At 41.6% G+C, this 20210-nt stretch overlaps 1 protein-coding gene across 1 annotated transcript in view; it reads right to left on the bottom strand.

Annotated features, from left to right (window-relative positions):
* Positions 1-20210, bottom strand: part of CPED1 (cadherin like and PC-esterase domain containing 1) — a 313542-nt gene that overhangs the window by 279761 nt on the left and 13571 nt on the right. The window contains exon 3 of the mRNA XM_043463564.1: positions 7557-7734. Coding sequence (XP_043319499.1) covers positions 7557-7734 — 178 coding nt within the window. The remainder of the gene's footprint in view (positions 1-7556; positions 7735-20210) is intronic.

Below are 20210 nucleotides of genomic sequence, written 5' to 3'. Positions count from 1 at the left end.
TTGAGAGGCCAACTTGCCCAGGGTAGTGTCACCATTAAAGATAACCCTACAGAGTCCAACCCAGGTTCAGTCTTACTCCACAGCTTATTCTCTTTAATTATCACAGTCCACTACGCTCCCCAAGAAAGCAATTATTGTGGTTAAGCTCTTCTTACTTAATTTAAATCTCAACTTCCTTATGGCTTCTTTTTGAATACAAATAAACTAAAGAAAAATTTGAAATACATTTTTCATTACAAAAGTTAAGATTGATCTGCAGTACTTGTTTCTTTTCCACACAACCAGCAGAAACAGTTTTTGGCAAGTAGCCATTATAAATAAACCTTCAAAATGAGACTAAATTTCAAATGATACATGGATGTGTTGGACATTTTTAAGAGTGCAGGTGAATGTAAATACAATTATGGGAGGGAAGAAACTATGAAATTACAAACAGGGAAGGAAATGGACTTTTCCTTTTTTTAATACATTTTCCACAACATTAAGTAGTAGTAACATCTCGCTCTGTTAACTGTGTCTTTAATAGTACATCCCAAGAACACAGCTGGGAAAATTACAGTGTCCTTCTTAGTGGGGGGAAAGCTGTAGCAATATTACTTAAAACATCATCTCTATTACACAATGTAGCAAATGTATCAATACAAATATCAATAAATGCTATTTATCACTAGTATATATCCTAGCCCTTCTTAGAGATGCTTTCATTATGTCATGCTGCCATGCTTCACTCTCAGCTCACATCTACTTCGTCTGCAATACAAATGTTGCTCTGGCCCTTGACCGTCCATAATATCATCAACTTAATAATCCTTTTGAAAAATTTGTTCTAAAGGTACTATCTGGACATGTCAGAGATTAAGGGGAGGCATTATAGTGTCCCCTTCTTCCCAAGAGCAAAACCTCTCTCTATTCTTTCCCCTGTTGCCAAGCTGGGTACTTGGCAGCTTAAGCCAAAATTAAGCTGAAATTATGGTAGCTAAGAGGAATATCCAGTTTGAGCCCTACTTTTATATTTCCATCTTAGTAATCTTATTATTATATGTTTGACTATAAACCATCAAATCCTTTTTGAATGAGGTTTGAGTTAAGTTAAAAACCTAATCTATCTCAGTCCCTGACTTTAACCATCATCATGAGATCAAATGACATAGAATTAGTCTAGATCCACAGGTCAGCAAACATTTTCTGTAAAGGACTCAATAACAAATATTTTAGGCCTTAAGAGCCATATAGTCTTTGTTGCAACTACTTAGTTCTGCTGTCAAAGTACAAAAACGGTCAAAGACAGTACAAAGACAAATGAGTGGCTGTGTTCCAATCAAACTTTGTTTATAGGCATTGGGCCAGATTTGGCCAGTGGGCCATGGTTTGTCAATGCCTGGCAAGAAAATTTACATAGTCTTTCACTTTTTATATTTCTTCAAAGACTATTCTGTATAAAAGCCCCAAGTTACAAAAACAAGAGCAATTTGAAATCATAAGATAGTCTCCAATTCTGTAGCTTTGATAGCAATTGGCATTTGTTTTTTACATGACTATTACACAATTCAAAAGTGCAGGGTATATGCAAGAGTGGGCAGAAACTTACTAAATATGCTCTACCCTTCAAATATACATAAATAATTCTGATCCAATGACAAAGTCCCTTAAATCAGAGTCTCCTAGAAAACACCTTTCTTGGATGTCACCATGGGAATAGGTTAAGAACTTTTTTGGAGAACACCTGCTCTCTTTTAGGCCACTATTCTTTTCCATGTACCAGAGCACTGATTTACTATATAGTATCTAGATATTAGGAAAGGGAATAATTGGTTGGTCCTTCAATCTTTTCCTTTAGAGACATATATTCAGAGACTTCTATATTCTTACAAACGTAGGAACAGAAGATATATTTTTCCAAAGTAGGAGGCTGAAGGATGATAAATGTGTATGTTTCATATTCTGCTGTTTTGTAGGCATAAATCTGTAAAGACAATTGTCCTCTTACTGTCCTCAAAATCAGCTTAAAGTTGAAATGCTTATAAACAACTATACCAATAAATCTTCAGTATTAATAGTTCAATGGCATATAGCAAGCACACTGGATCATTTTATTACAAAATGAACTCTAAAGATTGCTATTTTTTGAACCAGTAGTATATCCCTTAAACAGTGTTCCTCAAACTAGGTTACACATCAGAATTACCTGTCTCTGCTTTCAACATGCAAATTTCTGGGCCCCACTCCCAGACTACTGAATGAGAAATATTGGCAGGGCTTTACTTCGTTGCCTCCCAGAACTCTGATGGGTGTGGACAAAGTGATTAAATTCTCACCACATATTCTTGTGAAGTAAATACCATTACTGCCTTTAATATAAAAACTACAATATGACTCAGAGAACAAGGCCAAATTTACACAGACCTATTATTGTTCTGGTTAGAATCACCAACTTCTATTATATCACAGAATAGAATTAACCAGGGGAAAACATAATACCTATATGTGAATTTTCAACCTAAGACCGCTTACTTTTCCCTTCAATTAATGTTTACTAAATTAGCAATTAAATACAAGATGAAGCCCAAATATTACTCTTCGAGAACAGATTATACTTAATAGTAGAATGTTGCCTACCTAGACTAGCACTCTTTTAAATTTTTTCTAATTTTTATCCATTTCTAGCCTTAAAGGTTTTTTTTTAAAGGACCCTGAAAAAGGCCACCTGTGCCTCAAAGGATGGCACAAAAAAAGAGATCAGCGGAAACGATGGGGGAAAAGTCAAAAGAGGAATAGAAAGCAGGTAGAATAAATGGTTAGAACAGGGAAAATGAGTTTTATATTTATTTTCCTAGGACCAAGAATGTGTTTTACAAATGCGTCAACTCTACACCTTGGTACTTTATAATATTTGGAGGAGTGCCTCTTTTGTTTTCAATGTAATCTTTTAAAATCTCAGGTAAGCAAACAGCAAATGATGAAAAGAAAGATTCGGAGAGTAGGTCTCCAGATCATTCTGAATTGCTTTCCCTTCCACCAAGCTGCTCAGCATGGGGAGATGAAGTTCAAAGGGGCCAATTTAGGGTCCCACTCTCTGCTGTCGTACGCGTAGTAAGACAAGCAGAGGTCGAATACGTGAAACTAGAGCAAAATAAATTTTACACGAATTAAATCTCGAGAAAATATTTTTGACAGTAAGTGCTTCAACTCAAACAGTCTATAGATTAAATGTGTGGCCATGAAAGAGAAGCTGCAATTTAAAAAGTGGTTTTTTTTCTATACATGAGATAATCAGAGACATATTAGATGATGGTCACGGAAATTTTTTATCTCAGGTATTCAATTCACACAGGCTATCACAATGAAAACTACAAAATCAAATGAAGAGCCAATAATATCTCATACTTATGAAATTGCTACCGTTTCTTGAGGCCTATCCAGGAATAATATCTTACTATATAAAGCAAAAGAATATCAACAAAGAAGCAGTGGATGTTTTCAAAACTGAGGAGATGTAGGGAAAGGGAGACAAATCAGTATTTACGCTGACAAATTCCAGTGACACCCTCTAGTTATCTTGTGCTACTGTGCCCAGAAGCTCCTCTGGCTGCCAGATTCTATTGCTGTCGTCAGGCTTTCTTTGCACTTTCTTGGTATTTGGAAGCTGCAAAGTAATTCTCCTTTTTCTTATAAAACTGACCCAAAGGACATCAAGGGAGAGAAGAGACATATTCCTTGTTTTGCGGGTGGATAAAATGGAAATTGAAGTTGAAAGCACAGATAACCCATGTTGTGCCCATATACAATGAGTAGCAGCACCAGGGAGGCAGAAAACATGTGGATTTCAGACAATAGTGTTCTGTTATCAGGGTCAAGGCTTTGCAGGATTCCAGGACCACCCTCATGCGGCACAAGGGTGGTGCTAATACAATCACCTTGTTCAGCGGTGGGCTAAAATAATTTATAGGATGAAAGGAAGACAAAGTGTTTTATATCTTTCCTTAAGATTGACAGCTATTCTGATCAATGGTGTTCTGACAATATCATTTATGGATGTTTTAGAACTTTCAGTTCAGTTCAGTTCAGTCGCTCAGTCGTGTCAGACTCTTTGTGACCCCATGAACTGCAGCACGCCAGGCCTCCCTGTCCATCACCGACTCCCGGAGCTTGCTCAAACTCATGTCCATCAAGTCGGTGATGCCATCCAACCACCTCATCCTCTGTCATCCCCTTCTCCTCCTGCTTTCAATCTTTCCCAGCAGCAGGGTCTTTTCCAAGGAGTCAGTTCTTTGCATCAGGTGGCCAAAGTACTTTAGACTTCAGACGGGTCCTTCTTAGAACCAACCTCAGTGAGGTCTGTAAACTTTGTTTCCAGATGCTTCCATATTCCAGGGCTTTCATCTTCCCTTTTGCTTTTCTTATTTGCTTCCAAGAGCTCTAGATTAACATACTTCTGGGGGCAGAGGCCAGATAATGGTATTCCTGAAGACTTGTCCTAATGGCCTATATTCTGCCTATATTTCTGTCCTTTCTTTTCATCGAAGTAGATCTTTTGAGGCTTTTTTCCCTGAGAGGTTTGTTAATGAGGTAGCTTATAACTTTATCATCAACATTGTAAAAAAAAATGGTGGTAAAGGGTGATCATGGCTAAGTGTTCCCAGCCTCTTTCATGACCAACATAAACTAGCATTTTAAAAAGCAAAAGTGAAAGTGAAAGTCACTCAGTCTCCGTCATGTCCAACTCTTTGTGACCCCATGGACTATACAGCCCATGGAATTCTCCAGGCCAAAATACTGGAGTGGGTAGCCTTTCCCTTCTCCAAGGGATCTTCCCAACTCAGGGTTCAAACCCAGGTCTCCCACATTGCAGGCAGATTCTTTACCAGCCACAAGGGAAACCATTAAAGAGCAAGGGGGGGGACCTCATTGAAAAGCATGTGTTATGAGGATGCCAGGATGGCTGACACTGAAATGACAAATGAAAATTATTGTGGCACCAGAATCTACTTTCTCCCCGAGGAAAACACCATGGAGATCAGCAGTTGATTCAGATTGCTTTTCCTCTCCTCCCTTTTGATAACAAGCAAAGCAAACACACACTTTGCCATCCTAAAGAGAAAACTCTAATTGGCCCACAGAGGATGAGTGCTCCATGTCCTGGTAGCTGGAATAAAGATCGATTCATGCAGGAAAAGACCCTGATGCTGGGAAAGACTGAAGGTAGGAAGACAAGGGGATGGCAAGAGGATGAGTTGGTTGAATGGCATCACTGACTCAATGGACATGAGTTTGAGTAAGCTCTGGGAGATAGTGACAACAGGGAAGGCTGGCGTGCTGCAGTTCACAGGGTCACAAAGAGTCAGACGTAACTTAGCGACTGAACAACAAAAAAGGGGTCAAAAGAGGGAGTGAGTAACGTGGAGATGAAGAGGACGAGCACAGAAGTGAGACCTGGAGTCCGGGGGCTTCAGATCCTGCCCCTCCATCACCGCAGTTTAAGATACAAGGTGCGTCCCTGCACCTTTCCAAGCCTTGGGTTCATCTTCTGTAAGTGGGGGAGGGATGAATATTTCTTTCTGAAATTTATTGGAGTATAGCTGCTTTATAATGCTGTGTTAGTTTCTGCCATGCAGCAAAATGAGTCAGTTATACATATATCTATTCTTTTATAGATTTCCTTCCCATTGAGGTCACCACAGAGCATTTACTGGGTGACTCAGCTGGTAAAGAATCCACCTGCAATGCAGGAGACCCTGGTTCAATTCCTGGGTTGGGAAGATCCCCTGGAGAAGGGATAGGCTACTCACTTCATGTTCTTGGGCTTCCCTGCTGCCTCAGACAGTGACAAATCCGGCTGCAATGCAGGAGACCCAGGTTTGATCCCTGGATCAGGGCGATCCCCTGGAGGAGGGCATAGCAACCTACTCCAGTATTCTTACCTGGAGAATCCCCACGGACCAAGGAGCCTGGTGGGCTGCAGTCCATGGCGTCAAAAAGAGCTGGACATGACTGAATGACTAAGCACACACACAGAGCACTGAGCAGAGTTCCCTGTGTATACAGTAGGCTCTCACTAGTTATCTATTTTATACATAATAGTGTATATATGTCAACCCCAATCTCCCAGCTAATTCCACCCCCTCGCTTACCCCTTGGTGTCCCTACATTTGTTCTCTGTGTTCAGTTCAATCGCTCAGTCGTGTCCAACTCTTTGCAATCCCATGAACTGCAGCATGCCAGGCCTCCCTGTCCATCACCAACTCCCGGAGTCCACCCAAACCCATGTCCATCGAGTCGATGATGCCATCCAACCATCTCATCCTCTGTTGTCCCCTTCTCCTCCTGCCCTCAATCCCTCCCAGCATCAGGGTCTTTTCCAATGAGTCAGCTCTTCACATGAGGTGGCCAAAGTATTGGAGTTTCAGCTTCAGCATCAGTCCTTCCAATTAACACCTAGGACTGCTCTCCTTTAGGATGGATTGGTTGGATCTCCTTGCAGTCCAAGGGACTCTCAAGAGTCTTCTCCAACACCACAGTTGAAAAGCATCAATTCTTCAGCGCTCAGCTTTCTTTATAGTCCAACTCTCACATCCATATGTGTGTGTCTCTATTTCCCTTTGGCAAATAAGTTCATGTACACCATTTTTCTAGATTCCATATACATGCAATATTATACTAATCTGCTTTTCTCTTTCTGACTTATTTAATTCTGTGTGACAGTCTCTAGCTCTATCCAGGTCTCTGCAAATGGCACCACTGTGTTCTGTTTTATGGCTAAGTAATATTCCATTGTATATATGCACCATATCTTCTTTATCCATGCCTCTGCTGATGAGCATTTAAGTTGCTTCCATGTCCTGGCTATTGTAAATAATGCTGCAATAAACACTGGGGTGCATGTATCTTTTCTTGGGGTACTCAGAGGCTTTCAGTGAGGATTAAATGAGGCCATGAATACAGAATACAATATGTCACATGGTTAGTCGCTGAAGATCTGTCAGCTGTTACTGTTACTGCCCTTTTTGACCCTCATCATCTACTCAACTTCCTTTTCAAATAACTTATTTAAGAACTTGTCTCTTATTTTTCACTTCAAATGATAGAAATAAAAAGTACTTGACTAGTAACAGTGTGTGAGATAAATATCCACACTTCTTTCGCATTTAGAGCCAATCTGTGATTCACATTTAAGCTGGCTTCTCAAAACAATTTCCAGCACATTCTACTTGCAGTCAGATGAAGTGGCAATTTTCTTAAAATATGGAGCAGTTTGGTGCTGGGCAGAATATGTATTCAGGCTCATAAACATAAACATTTTTTATGCAGCATTTAAAGATGAACTATGTAACTCCAAAATGCTGCAAAATATAAACAAAATAATTTCAGGAATAAAGAAATGCAGCTAAAGGAGAATGGAAAGGAAGCTAGAAAAGAATCCAAGTTTTCTACGGTGCAACAAAGTTGATCATGGGTAAAAATTTGTTCTTGCGAATTTTTTTAGAGGAAGACAGTAGCACATTCCAGGAAGTATTTACACTAGATGACAAGCAACTTTGGTAATTATGTCTGACTCTGACCTTTTTCTAGGAGCCCAGGGTCGGCGCCGAGGCTTTCTTCAGAGATGACAACCATGTACTGATGCTGAGTGAGAATGCTCTGGTGGAGCTGAAGCTCCCTTTGGCTGGAGGAAGAAGGCCTGTAGAGAACAGCCCTTCTGCCACGGCTGCTGAAGTGGGTCTCAACTGACTCTTCGATCTACAGACAAAAAAAAAAAAGAAGGTATAAAAATTCAAGAGGAAAAAAGGAGCACATTTTCCTTGAAGGAGATCATTAATGTAAATCAGGAGCCATTCAGAAAGTTGTCTTTGAAGGTTTTCTCTGGCAATGCTCTGGAAGGCGCACAAGGACAAAAGCAACCTCATTTGCAAGAACTGAAGGTGAACTGTATTTTTCTCACTATTCCAGAAAGATGAAGATTTCAGGCCATTAAAATACAGAGTTCCTGGAGGAATACTGTGGTATAGAAATACCAAGCTCAACTCTGCCTGAAAAATAGAAATTAATAGCAATGCTTTTCATCTGCTTTGTGCTTTTCTGTAATAGTTCCAGCTGCCTTATCTTTTAACAGTTCTTTTAGGTAAACACAGTAGAGGAAAAAGACCCAGGGAGGATGGGTTTTGTGCCGGAAGGACAAGGGGGACAGCTGAAAAGCAATCCCAGAGCTCTCTGCAAGCACAATGCTGTCACTTCTCTCCATCAGGATGCAGCAAAATTTCAGTGCCTCTCACTGAGGCAGGATGGATCTTCATGTGAGAAGAGGAGGGTATCACTCAAGAACCATAATTTTAGGCTCTTCCTTCAGCGGTTGACTGCTCCTCCAAATAAATATTCTTTCTCACAATGATGTTTGAAGTATCATTAACAAAAGGGAAGTTTTGAATTGGCAAGTAGAAAGAATGCTGACAATGAAATTCATTACATGGTTTAAGCCATTCCTAGTGACTAGGACAGTAAAGAATCTGTCTGCAATGCAGGAGACTCGGGTTGATCCCTGGGTCGGGAAGATTCTCTGGAGAAGGGAATGGTTACCCACTGTGGCGTTCTTGCCTGAAGAATTCCGTGGACAGAGGGCCTGGCAGTCTACAGTCCATGGGATTACAAAGAATCAGACCGGACTGAATGACTAAAATACACACACACATACACATGTGGTCTAATGCAGATACTGTGTGTTTTCCTGAAAATCTGTGATTAAACCTTGATAAAGTAGACGTTTTTTACTACTTAAGGGAATGATAAGACTGGGTGGAGATTAGGGCAAAAAAAACTGGGAGAGGCCAAAGAAGAGGAGACAAGGGGTTGGAGAAGGCAGATAGGGGAAAGAGGTAAAAAATGAAATTAGGAATCCACACTACTTTTAGTGGCAGCTCTGAATCAAATTGTCCATTTCGTGGCTCTCAAACATAATTTGCACCATGTCTTTTCACTCCTTAAATTTCTTCATTATTTCCCATTACTGACTAAATCAATTCCACATCTTTATCACAGAATGCAGGCCACTTGAACTTAAACCCCATCATCCTTCTCTGGTCATGTCACACTTTTAATCATTTCCATTCCTAATCCTAACCTGCTGCTTCATATAGACGCCCCTGTGCCTTCTAACAACAATTCCTTCCTCTCTCTCCATTCTTCCATTTAGCAAACTCCAAATCAAACAGTACTTCTTTGGAAAATTTTCATTGACAAACATCCTTCCATCAGCTCTTACAAAATTGTGTCTCTCTCTGATTTGAGTTCCTTAACATGCAGCCTGCATTGTCCCTGTGTCTTTGGTAAACATTGTACATATTCAATAAATGACCATATCAAGTAAAATAATGGACCATAATGCTCTATCAAGATCTGATCTTTGAAGATAAATATGAAAAGAAAGAAGAAACAGATTTAGCTTGTGAATCCTTTGAAGGCAGGCACCATATTCTGTTTTTCATTGCATACATAGGATGGCTATATGAAAATCAATCTACAAGGCATGGTATAGTGGAGAAGGACACAAAATCTGCAGCCAGGATGCCAGCTCTGAGTCTCTTGGTTCCACCAGCACTAATCCTATGACCTTGGACAGTACCTTCTTCCTAAGGCTGCTTCGAGGATTAAGGAGTTAGTCTTTGTAAAGTGCTTAGAACTGTGCCTGGCATGTGCGCTTCGTCCCTCGGTCATGTCCGACTCTTTGTGACCTTATGAACTCTAGCTCGTCACGCTCCTCTGTCTATGGGGATTCTTCAGGGAAAAATACTGGAGTGGGTTGCCACGCCCTCCTCCAGGGGATCTTCCCAACCCAGAAATCAAACTCAGATCTCCCACACTGCAGGTGGATTCTTTACCAGCTGAGCTACAGAGATGTGCCTGGCGTATAAGAAGTGCTATATGTGTGTTTTTAAAATAATCGTAAGTCATAAAGAGCAAAGAGTCGGGAACACTGTTTCCGTGTCTGAGCTTTGCCTGGCACATGCTAACACAGGCTCATAATATGTGTGTGATGAATACAAAGGGAAGAAAAAGAGCACGCGCTATCACACATTATGTGAACGGTACTTTGGGAAAACATGATCAGATAGTTCCCCTTGTTAAAGGAGTGCATTTTATTGATAATGAATCTATTTAGACTCAAGAATTTAACTGCAAATTGGAACATAATTACTCAGCAAATGTTGTGATTGTTTGTAGTGGTAAACTTTTAAGAAGGAGGATTTGAAACCAAATACAGGCTGAGTCTTTGGGCTCAGGAGTCAGAGGGAACCAGTAGCAAGAACCCACAGGAGGCCAAAATAAACAAAGGTGGGTCTAGGTGAAAGGAGAAGACAGATGCTTCCAAATATATCAGTGTTACTCAAGCAAAACACAGCGTCCAGACTTCCCTTCTCACATTATTTTCTTTCGCAATCACAGGATGCTCCTCTCAGTTGCAGCTGGCTCGGGTACAGGAGTGACTTCCCATGAGAAGGCTGTATTTTCAAACTTTACCTTCTTATTATTTTGAATGATATAATCCCTCCTCCCCACCCCTCCCCTAAACCAGGATCAGTTTATGTAAGAGCACCATAATCTCACCAGCATTATCTTACGGACAGCATATTCTAAATAGAGTATTAATTACTGGCCATATTTTATCATAACCTTTATAACACATTGACATTTTAACTCACGTCTCAGACTACAGAGAATAAATAGGAAATGAGCATGTCCATCCAATTAGGTTAGGTTATCCTGTAATACAAACTGCCCCTGTCCTTGTAATATTTATAACAGCCTGTATCAGCAGAATGGCCCAACACCAAGGGGCAAGAGCGGTTTCAGCCGGTCGGACAACAGGTGGACTGCACTGCGTCTGTGAAATACAATTATGTCAACCGCACCAGAAGTGCGGGATGATCAAACGCCCGGAGCAGCACTTTTGGAAATGAGAGCTCCTGATGACTGCTACAATTTTGAGAATGTATTTTAGCGGAAGAATACATTTAACCTGGCCAGCACTACAACGACTGAACTTGAGACTTGCGGGTCTGCTGGGGAGAATTTAGAAAAGAATGTGTGTTTCTGGGCATTTGACAGGCTGAACATTTGTTTCTGGGCATTTGACAGGCTGATTTGACAGTCACTTCCCTGTCTCCATTCTTCTTGAGAGATCTGCAGAAAAGTCCATCGGAAATTGCTTCGCTAGACTACACGAAAGTTGTTTCACACTGAACACTTACCATTTTTACTGGAAGGACTTCAAAACCTGACGTCTCTATGCTGCCTAAGGATAAAGTGTTGTAATAAACTAGGTGGAGGACCAGATGCAGGGACACGGAGTAGAACAGCAGTGCGTGTGTATATTAGCCGCTCAGTCGTGTCCGACTCTGTGCGACCCCATGGACTGCAGCCCACCAGGCTCCTCTGTCCATGGGATTCTCCAGGCAAGAATACTGGAGCGGGTTGCCATTCCCTTCTCTAGGGGATCTTCCCAACCCAGGGATCGAAGCTGAGTCTTCCGAATTGCTGGCAGATTCTTTACCACAGAGCCATCTGGGAAGCCATCAGAACAGAGCAGGGCTGGGAATCAAAAATCTGGACTTGGGATTCTGGCTCTGCCCCTGGCGTGCTTCCTCCACTGGGAGAGTGACAGTCACCGCCTCACATCAGAGTTTTCTCACATGTATAGTTGAAGTAACAAATCTTACTTCATGAGACTGTATGGGGAATTAAATCACATTTTTATATGAAAGTGTGCACTGCAGCATCCCACCAGTAAACCATGTGAAATATATGCATGTAAAACTGAATAAAAATCAGTATCATAATGTAACTGCTTTTACATTAGTAATTAAGTTTTTCATAGTCTGGTCCCTGTCATAACTTCTATATACCCTGGTAAATATTTCTTTCTGTAGGGCTTATCATATTTTAAGGCAAAAATATGATTTCCTTATTATTTTACTGTTTCCCCACACCATAAAATAAAGTAAAAGAAAGTATATATTTTTGTCTATTTTGCTCACTTTTGCTTCCCCAACCGAAAAACGGTACACTTGGCACATAGCAGGCACATAATAAATTTTCTTTCAATAAATGAATATAACATCGGTTTTTTTTCAATATGTAAAAGTCATTTTTATAAATACTAGCATGAAAGAGTTGGATAGAAAGTGGTAAAAATTTATATTTATAAATTTTTTCAGTAGAATTTTGAATAGTGGCAAGAATGACAGAGTCAAATTCTTAAGCAAAGTAATGAATTTACAGTAAAAAAATTCGATAAAGAACTATATTATAAAGGCACTATATTTCTCAGTAAGTTCAGTAGCTCAGTTGTGTCCAACTCTTTGCGACTCCTTGAAATGCAGCACACCAGGCCTCCCTGTCCATCACTGTATTTCTCAGTTACTATTAAAAAGTCTTCATCAAGACTTACCACAAAAGCAAGAAATACAGCTTTTGAAAAATATAGTAGAGATGAGAAATAAAACTTGTTTTTTTCCATATGATGGAAAGATTTTTTCTGGATTTATTAAAGTAGCCATGTATTTATGACATCTTTTGACGTTTGAATACAAATCATAGAGTAGACCTCAGATGGGTGTCATATATAACTAAAAGTTAAATTGCCATGCTGTCTAGATTTCTGGCATTTTAGAAAGATTGTAGAGTCTATCATAGTGAATTATGTTTTAATTTTTCCACTACAAGAATACAGAATTTTTTTTCCATTGGTGAAATGAACACTTATTTTAGAGAATTCAAGAAATAAAATGGATGGCATGTTCTAGGATGCATATCCTATACATTTTCTACTTAAACATTATTTATAATTGTAGGACAGTTTAGGAATTGCAGGTTTCCCAGATATACAAGCAGAGCCTTGGAAAATATTCCCTACTTACATGACCTCTAGTAACCCTTGGCCTCCATCTCACAGCTGACTCAGCTACACCTTGAGCCGATCACTGAATGATCATACCTTTCTCAGAACTTCTTCATGACCCTGAGCACCCTCTTAATGCACCCCCAAACCTTATGTTGGGGCTATCCCAACACCCAACATCCAATGTAAGGCAAATTTACCCATCTGTAGCTCTATGTAAATTCTAAACAAATAAGAGAGAAACAAAAGCAATACATTTCAATATTAAAAAAAGATCCACAATATTGCTTTGATGAAATGGCACCCACTTAAATAGCAACTGCCGAAACTCATCTTTACCTGTTCCTCATTCTCATTTTCCCTTTGACACTCTCACAGTTTATGGTTATAGACATGTGTTTACTACCTGCCCCTCCTACGAGTCTGTATGTTTCAGAAGGGTCTAGACTTGTCTGCTTTGGTCATTATTGTACAAATAGCTTGCTGCTAAATAAGAGGGAATGGAAGGATGAATGAGCAAATGAATAAATGCTAAAGGCAAAGTATGAGCTCATTACTTGTAAATATACGCATGACCTTTTGTTATTTTACTCACTGTCAGGTGAAATAATCCACTAGGAAGTCTCAACAGAGGCTTCATGTGCATCCCAAGTCATAAGGTATCCATGACCTCTTCATTCCTAATGACTGTCTCCTCCGTTTCACTGCAAACACCCATTCCAATAGCCAGATCTTTATCCTTGTGGTCCCCCAAAGAGCCCCATCTCTGAAATTATAAAGTAATATACTCCATTCTCTGATTGCATTTATCTACTTCCAGCTCTTTTTATTTATCACTAATACATCAATTCCCCAACCACTAGTCTTTCCCCCAATGCCAACTTTCTACTGGCCTCCTTTTCACCTTCCTTCTCCACATCTCGGATTCCAGGACCCAATACTCTCCACCTGGTACGTTAAATTCCCTTGTTCACAGTCATATGGCAAAACCTCAAGCATGGACAAGCTGGGGACACAGCGGCAAACAAGATAAGCAAGTCTCTGCCCCCACGGAGCTGACAGTCCATCAAGGCAAGCAGACATAAGCATCTGGTTATAATCAATTATGACATGCCAGGTAAATCAGGAGGGAGAGGATACCATGGAAACTTTGAGCTGAGAGAGTCAAGAAAGATCTCCGCAGCCCGCCTGACCTGCCCCTGGGCTGGGGTTGAGATCTGCTGAAGAAAAGGGGTCAGATGGACAGATCCTGGTTGGCAAAACCAATGCAGTCTTCCCACTCCCTAGACCATCCAGCTATGCTTCCTGGGTCAATTCTCTCTCACACGCTCCCAAGTGACAGACTTGCCCACTCTCCAGCTAACCTCCTTATTTCTGCAGATAACTGCCTCCTGCTGACAGAGGAATTCAGCCCTCTTAGGAGGAAACACACTGAGTTAACACAACAACTGTTTTGGCAAACCTCTAGCCTATCTGCACAACTAACATTTCCTCTTTTCTTCTGATTTCCATAAGAAAGAAAAACTGCCCTCTTCTTATCAATGGTCAGTCACTCTGCTTATTCTCCAGACTCCCGCTCTGCCCAAGCAACAGACCTCCTCCCAAGCTCCACCCTCAAACCCCTGAGAACTTGATCCTTCTTTTAGTTCCTTCTCCTGGATCATTCCTATCCCCTTCCCTCCTTCTCTCCCACTGGCTCTTTCTCAGTGTTTATGCATTTACTTATTTAATATTTCTGAAAGTTTTCTATGTGTCAGACATGGTTCTAGGCTGTGCGAAATACAACAGTGAAGAACTTGGATGAAGTTCTAGCCCTCACTGAGCTTACTTTTTAGTGGGAGGAGCAACAGTTAATGAAATCACGCAAGGTAAGTTCCTGCTGAGATAAAATAAAGTGTCAACAATGACGCAGATAGTCATGCTGCTATTGCTTGTATGTGTTAGGAATGTTGTGTATGAAAGACAATGAGAGAAGAAAGATAACTCTTAGAGAAACTAGAAGGGAACAGACATTAAAACAGAAGTCCTCGAAAGTCAGCAGCAGAGGTACTTTTTGTTGTGAGTGGTAAATATGCTCAGGCAGGCAGGCAAAAAAAAAAATAATGGGCAATGGGGATAGAAGTGGAGGCAATGCAACATGACTTATTATCTCATTAAGTAACTAGTTGTTCAGTTGCTCAGTCGTGTGCAACTCTTTGCGACGCCATGGGCTGCAGCACACCAGGCTTTCCTGTCCTTCACCATCTCTATAGGAGGTAGCGAGTAGGAAATCAAGACACAGTGAACAGTAGAGAATTTAAAAGTTGGTCTCTTTATGCCAGTCTTTCTCCCTAGATACAAACTTTATGAACTTTGATGCCTTTTATGAAAAACCATGGCAGGGGAGAGGAAGATGAGGAAAACAAGACTTACTAAGGTAGAGGGAGGGTGTTTCCTTGTGTTTTCTGGATGGATGGGTCCCCTGATAGAATTTCAGAAAAAGAGACATCTTCTACCTAGATCACAGGATTTCCTAAGAACTCTATGTCATAGGTCCTATGATGCAGAAAAGAAGTCTTTTGGTTTGTCGGTTTTTGTTTTCCAATGGAAGCACTAAGTGACCTGGGAGACCATGCCGTAAGAGGGAGAGCTGAGACCGTCCTAAGGAGGCGTGTGATGGTGCTGGGGGGACACAGTGCTCTGCCTGTGAGGGAAGGGCGGTGAGAACACTGCACTGAGGAGCTGGGCTGGGTGGAGAAGTGAGGCAGGAAGGAGGCAGAGTAAACCCTTAAAAGAATGACATAACCACTGAGGACAGGACGTAAACCGGTTGGAACAAACTAGGTCCAAGATGGCAGACAAGTTGATTTCCGCTAGACCTTGAACCTCAGTATATGTTCAGTGCAACACACCCGGAAGCTAAGTGACACACCCACAGGCGCCATGACGGTTCTGAAGCCGACCAGAAAGGCCAAAACGTGGAAGGTGACCCAATTCCTGGAAATCCCTGCCCTTCCCCCAAATGCCTGAAATAATCCTCCCACTCCTTAGCCTGTGAAATTATCCACCCCTATAAAAACTGACAACTCTATACCCTGGGGCCTCTCTTGCCTTCTGAGATGGCCCAAAGTCTGTCCTCGCAGTGTGTATCTCCCTGAATAAACCTTCTTTCACTCTACTATGGCTTGCTCTTGAATTGTTTTCTGTGAGAAGCCAAGAACCCACAATCAGCAGCTACCCCAGGGACTCACCTAAGCCCTGGAATGTGATCATCCTCTTGTGCCCCACTTCCTGCACCAGAAGGAGAGGCAGCAACAGGACAATCACACCTCAGAGTGTAAATGAAGGAAACGTAAGGTGCAGAGGATGAAAACATTCCAGAAGTGGGAAGAAAGTTCCCAAAGAAAGGATGTGCAGTGAAGATCTTAAATAAACATAGGGGGAGTGTGCAAGCCTGACACACGAGAAGAAAGAGAGGTGGGCATAAAAGAGGAGAACAGAAGAGAACAACAGCACAGAGCCTGACCTGGCAATCCTAAGCTAGAAATTATTTAATGAGAAACCAGATCAAATTGTTTTAGTCCACCGGGAACAACTTAAGATATATAGTATAGGTTTTGTCCACCAGAACAGACTTCCAACCCATCGATAAAATACGAAGCATGTAAGCTGATGATTGTTGTTTGTTGTTTAGTCACTAAGTCATGTCCAACTCTTTTACGACCCCATGGACTGTAGCCTGCCACGGTCCTCTGTCCATGGAATTTTCCATGCAAGAATACTGGAGTGGGTTGCCATTTCCTTCTCCAAGGATCTTCTTGACCCACGGATCGAACCCATGTCTCCTGAATTGTTGATGGCTTCTTTTATCACTGAGCCACCTGGGAATCCTGATGGTAAACCCTGAGAATGTCTCATCTTCTCTGTCTAATGCCCTTCTCCTTCCTAACTCAGAACCAAGCTGAGCCTTGCTAAGAAGGGTGAGCAGTATACAGCTTGTGCGGCCAGAGGAAAGAGAAGACCGCCCAGAGGAGAGCAACTTACAGGATAGGAAAAAAGAAAAAAAGGCTGCTTCTCAGCTCTTCAAATTCCAGCCAACGCACAGTCATGCTGGGCATACACAGCTTCAACTGTGTACTGCTCCTTCCTTCCCCAGGTTAACCACACACAGAGCAGGAATCTTGGAGATTAGGGAGAGATTAAAAACAAACCAAGAACACAGAACAGGGATTTCTCCTCTAGTCCCTATCTGGAGTCTGCTGCTGTAATTTCTTACTTCCCACACCCCATAGTTGCTGGCTGCTGAGCCTCAGCCCCACTTAAGTGCTCATCCATTTCAACCATCAAGGAGGAACTTAGATTCCCTCTCTGCTCCTCCCAAAATTTTGTTCCTTTTTTCTAGCTGTTTTGAAAGTCACATTTAGTATCTTTTTCAGCCTCCTCCAGATGTAACCGGGAAGAACAGGGTCTGACTGTTCTTCCCTGTTACATGGAGGCTGTTCCTCCAAGGAATTCAAGACTCTTTCCCTTGAGAAGCCACCCACGATGCACAGCTGTGGGCCATCGGTTTACTATTTGCTGTAACTTTCCAGACATAACAAAACCCAGCTGAGATTACAAAAACACAGGACTAGCTGGGAGATGGTGGTCATGATAGCTTCCTTCAAGATATCTTGAAGAATGAGACAGCTTTCAATGAGATCAGAAGCAAATGTACATTGCTTTTTCTTTGGTCACAACTGATTTCACTGTCTATTTTGGATCAAATAAAAACCACTCTGTAACCCTCTTTTGCCTCTTCTCCTTCCTCTGCCTTCCTCTTTCTCTGCAATTCTTTCCCGTTTTTGGTCTTCTATTAATTGGATACATTATGACACACAGCTTCAGAGAAGGAAGACGTCATTTGCTTTCCATCCTCAAGTCCTGATGGTGTATGCTGATCTTAGAGTAACAGCTCCCCAGCCCCCTGAATCTTATCACAGTGTCAGCAGTAGTTAAAGGACATCCGTAATGAAGAAAACACAAAATTGACAATTCCCAATTATAAAATACCAAGCAGAGGACAAGGAGAGACCTTGTTCTTTTGAAAAATGTTAAAATAATAGCAAGTCTCTGTCCCCTCATGCCAAAACAAGGAGTTAATTCAGCAGTTCAGTCTTAAAATAGGAAGTTCATACAAAGGCAACGTAACAGAAAGGCAAGAACACTGGGGTCATTACAACAATATCAATACCTAAGCATCATACATTTTACCAAAGAGTTTCATGGATAGATGCCAGAAACTCTGAATCTAAGTTAGAGGCTTTGCCAGCAACTCCCCCAGGGACTTCTGAATCCTGAGTCTCTGCTCTCTCTACTCCCCTGGTCCCCACCCCCAGCAGCCCCATTCATTATCTCCTGACACCACTTAAGCTCCACTAGATGTACTTCCCCTTCCTCATCTGCAAGTAAACATCAACCTTCCCCCCTACTATTCTCACTGTTGTAAGGATCAAAGGAGACTCCGTGAAACAAAAACTTTAGGATATATATATCCCCTCATACATATAAACTGTATTTAAATGACTCTTCAAAAGTGATCACACTGGGACTTCCCTGGAGGTCCAGCAGATAAGACTTACACTGCTTACACTTACCCCTGCTTATACCGCAGGGGATAAGTTTAATCCCTGGCCTGAGAACTAAAATCCCACATGCCAAGGAGTGCAGCCAAAAAAAAGTGATCACATAAAAGTGACCTTGACAAATTAAAATATTTTACATTGTTAAAAAATAAAACTGAGGCATAATTAAAATTTTAAGAGTTTATTTGGGCCAAAACCCAATTGGACAGCACCAAAGCTGAAGTGATTAGGAGTACTCCACTATCTGCAGCTGAGGGAAGACTTATACAGAGAAAGTGTGGAAGAAGAGAAAGGAAATGACTCATGGGCTGTAGCCTAACTGTAATTTAGTTGGTAAGTTGTATATGACTCTTTTGCAGCCCCACGAACTGTAGCCTGCCAGGCTCCTCTGTCCACAGGATTTCCCAGGCAAGAATACTGGAGTGGGTTGCCATTTCCTCCTCCAGGGGGATCTTCCCAACCCACAGATCGAATCTGTGTCTGCTGCCTCTCCTGCATGGCAGGCAGATTCTTTTCTCACTGAGCCAGCCTAAAGCCTAGTCGGCTCTTTGTGGCTGGTTGTCCTTTGGCATCTCAATTTAGAAATCTGAGCCATTCAGAAGCTTAGATTTTGGTTTGCCTACAGAGGCCACATAGCCTCAGAGCTGCCTCAATCTAATGGCCTGTTTAATTAATTTAACAAAATTAAAACCTTAAAAACTTAAATCATATAATTTCATAAGGTTTCTATCACAAGGACAGAATATGAAAGGGTTGTGTTTATATATTAGGGGCATTAAGGTATTTAAAAATAATCAATGGATCAGCATTTCTACTATTCTTCTCTGACAAAACCCAGTGTCAGAGCAAACATATCATGAAAATAACACATGGACACTGATACTATATATACAACGGACACACTTTTTAGATTTGGGTGTTAGATAAAAGACAGTATTTTCATTGCACAACTAAATATGATTTAATTTTATACCTTATCACAGAACACTGTGATGAAAGTGTTCTGCAGCCTCCCCACCATCAGCCTTGCTGCACGTTCTCCCACTGCCCACCCTGCCCAGTTAATGACACTGGCCTCCTCCCAGCCCTGCACTCAATCCTCTCTGCATTGCACCACTGCACACACACAGTCCAGGCCTCTGCACCAGGCCACCATGAAAAAACTTGTGGTGGCCAGCTAAGAATCTCTTCCAACACCACAGCAAATACGCCCTCCCTTGGACTGAGACTCCAGCCTAAATAAAGCACCTGTTGGATGCAAGCATAGCACTCAGGCACTGAGATGGGGATTAAGATGTCCATCCAGTGGCCACATTCATGCTCCCAGGAGACGGTCCTCAGGCCACTTCAAGAGTCTACTGTTGTTAATCCATGCAGACAGCACCCTGACTCCTTTCTTCCCCCCTCAGCACTCACATCTGAGTACCAACCGTTTATTTGGATTCTCCCCAGAAATCCGGGGTCCCCATGAATGGCACAGACAGTTAAGAATGGAAAGCCAGTGCTCTCTATGCAGGTGACCCTGAAGCTCCAGGGCAGCAAAGGCGGGCTCCAGTTCTTGGGGGAGTGAACGGCTGCAGCACACAGGCACACGTCTCACAAACCCAGAGGAACTTGCCTCACCCTGCCCACGCAGGGGCCAAAGTATTCAAAGGAGTGGTGGAATGGGTGTTAAATATCCAGACACCAAAGTCTGCATGAAGGAAATATCCCACCTTATA

The sequence above is a fragment of the Cervus canadensis genome, chromosome 3, assembly GCF_019320065.1.
Source record: "Cervus canadensis isolate Bull #8, Minnesota chromosome 3, ASM1932006v1, whole genome shotgun sequence".
Lineage (NCBI taxonomy): Eukaryota > Metazoa > Chordata > Mammalia > Artiodactyla > Cervidae > Cervus > Cervus canadensis.
This window is presented reverse-complemented; position numbering and strand designations above follow the sequence as displayed.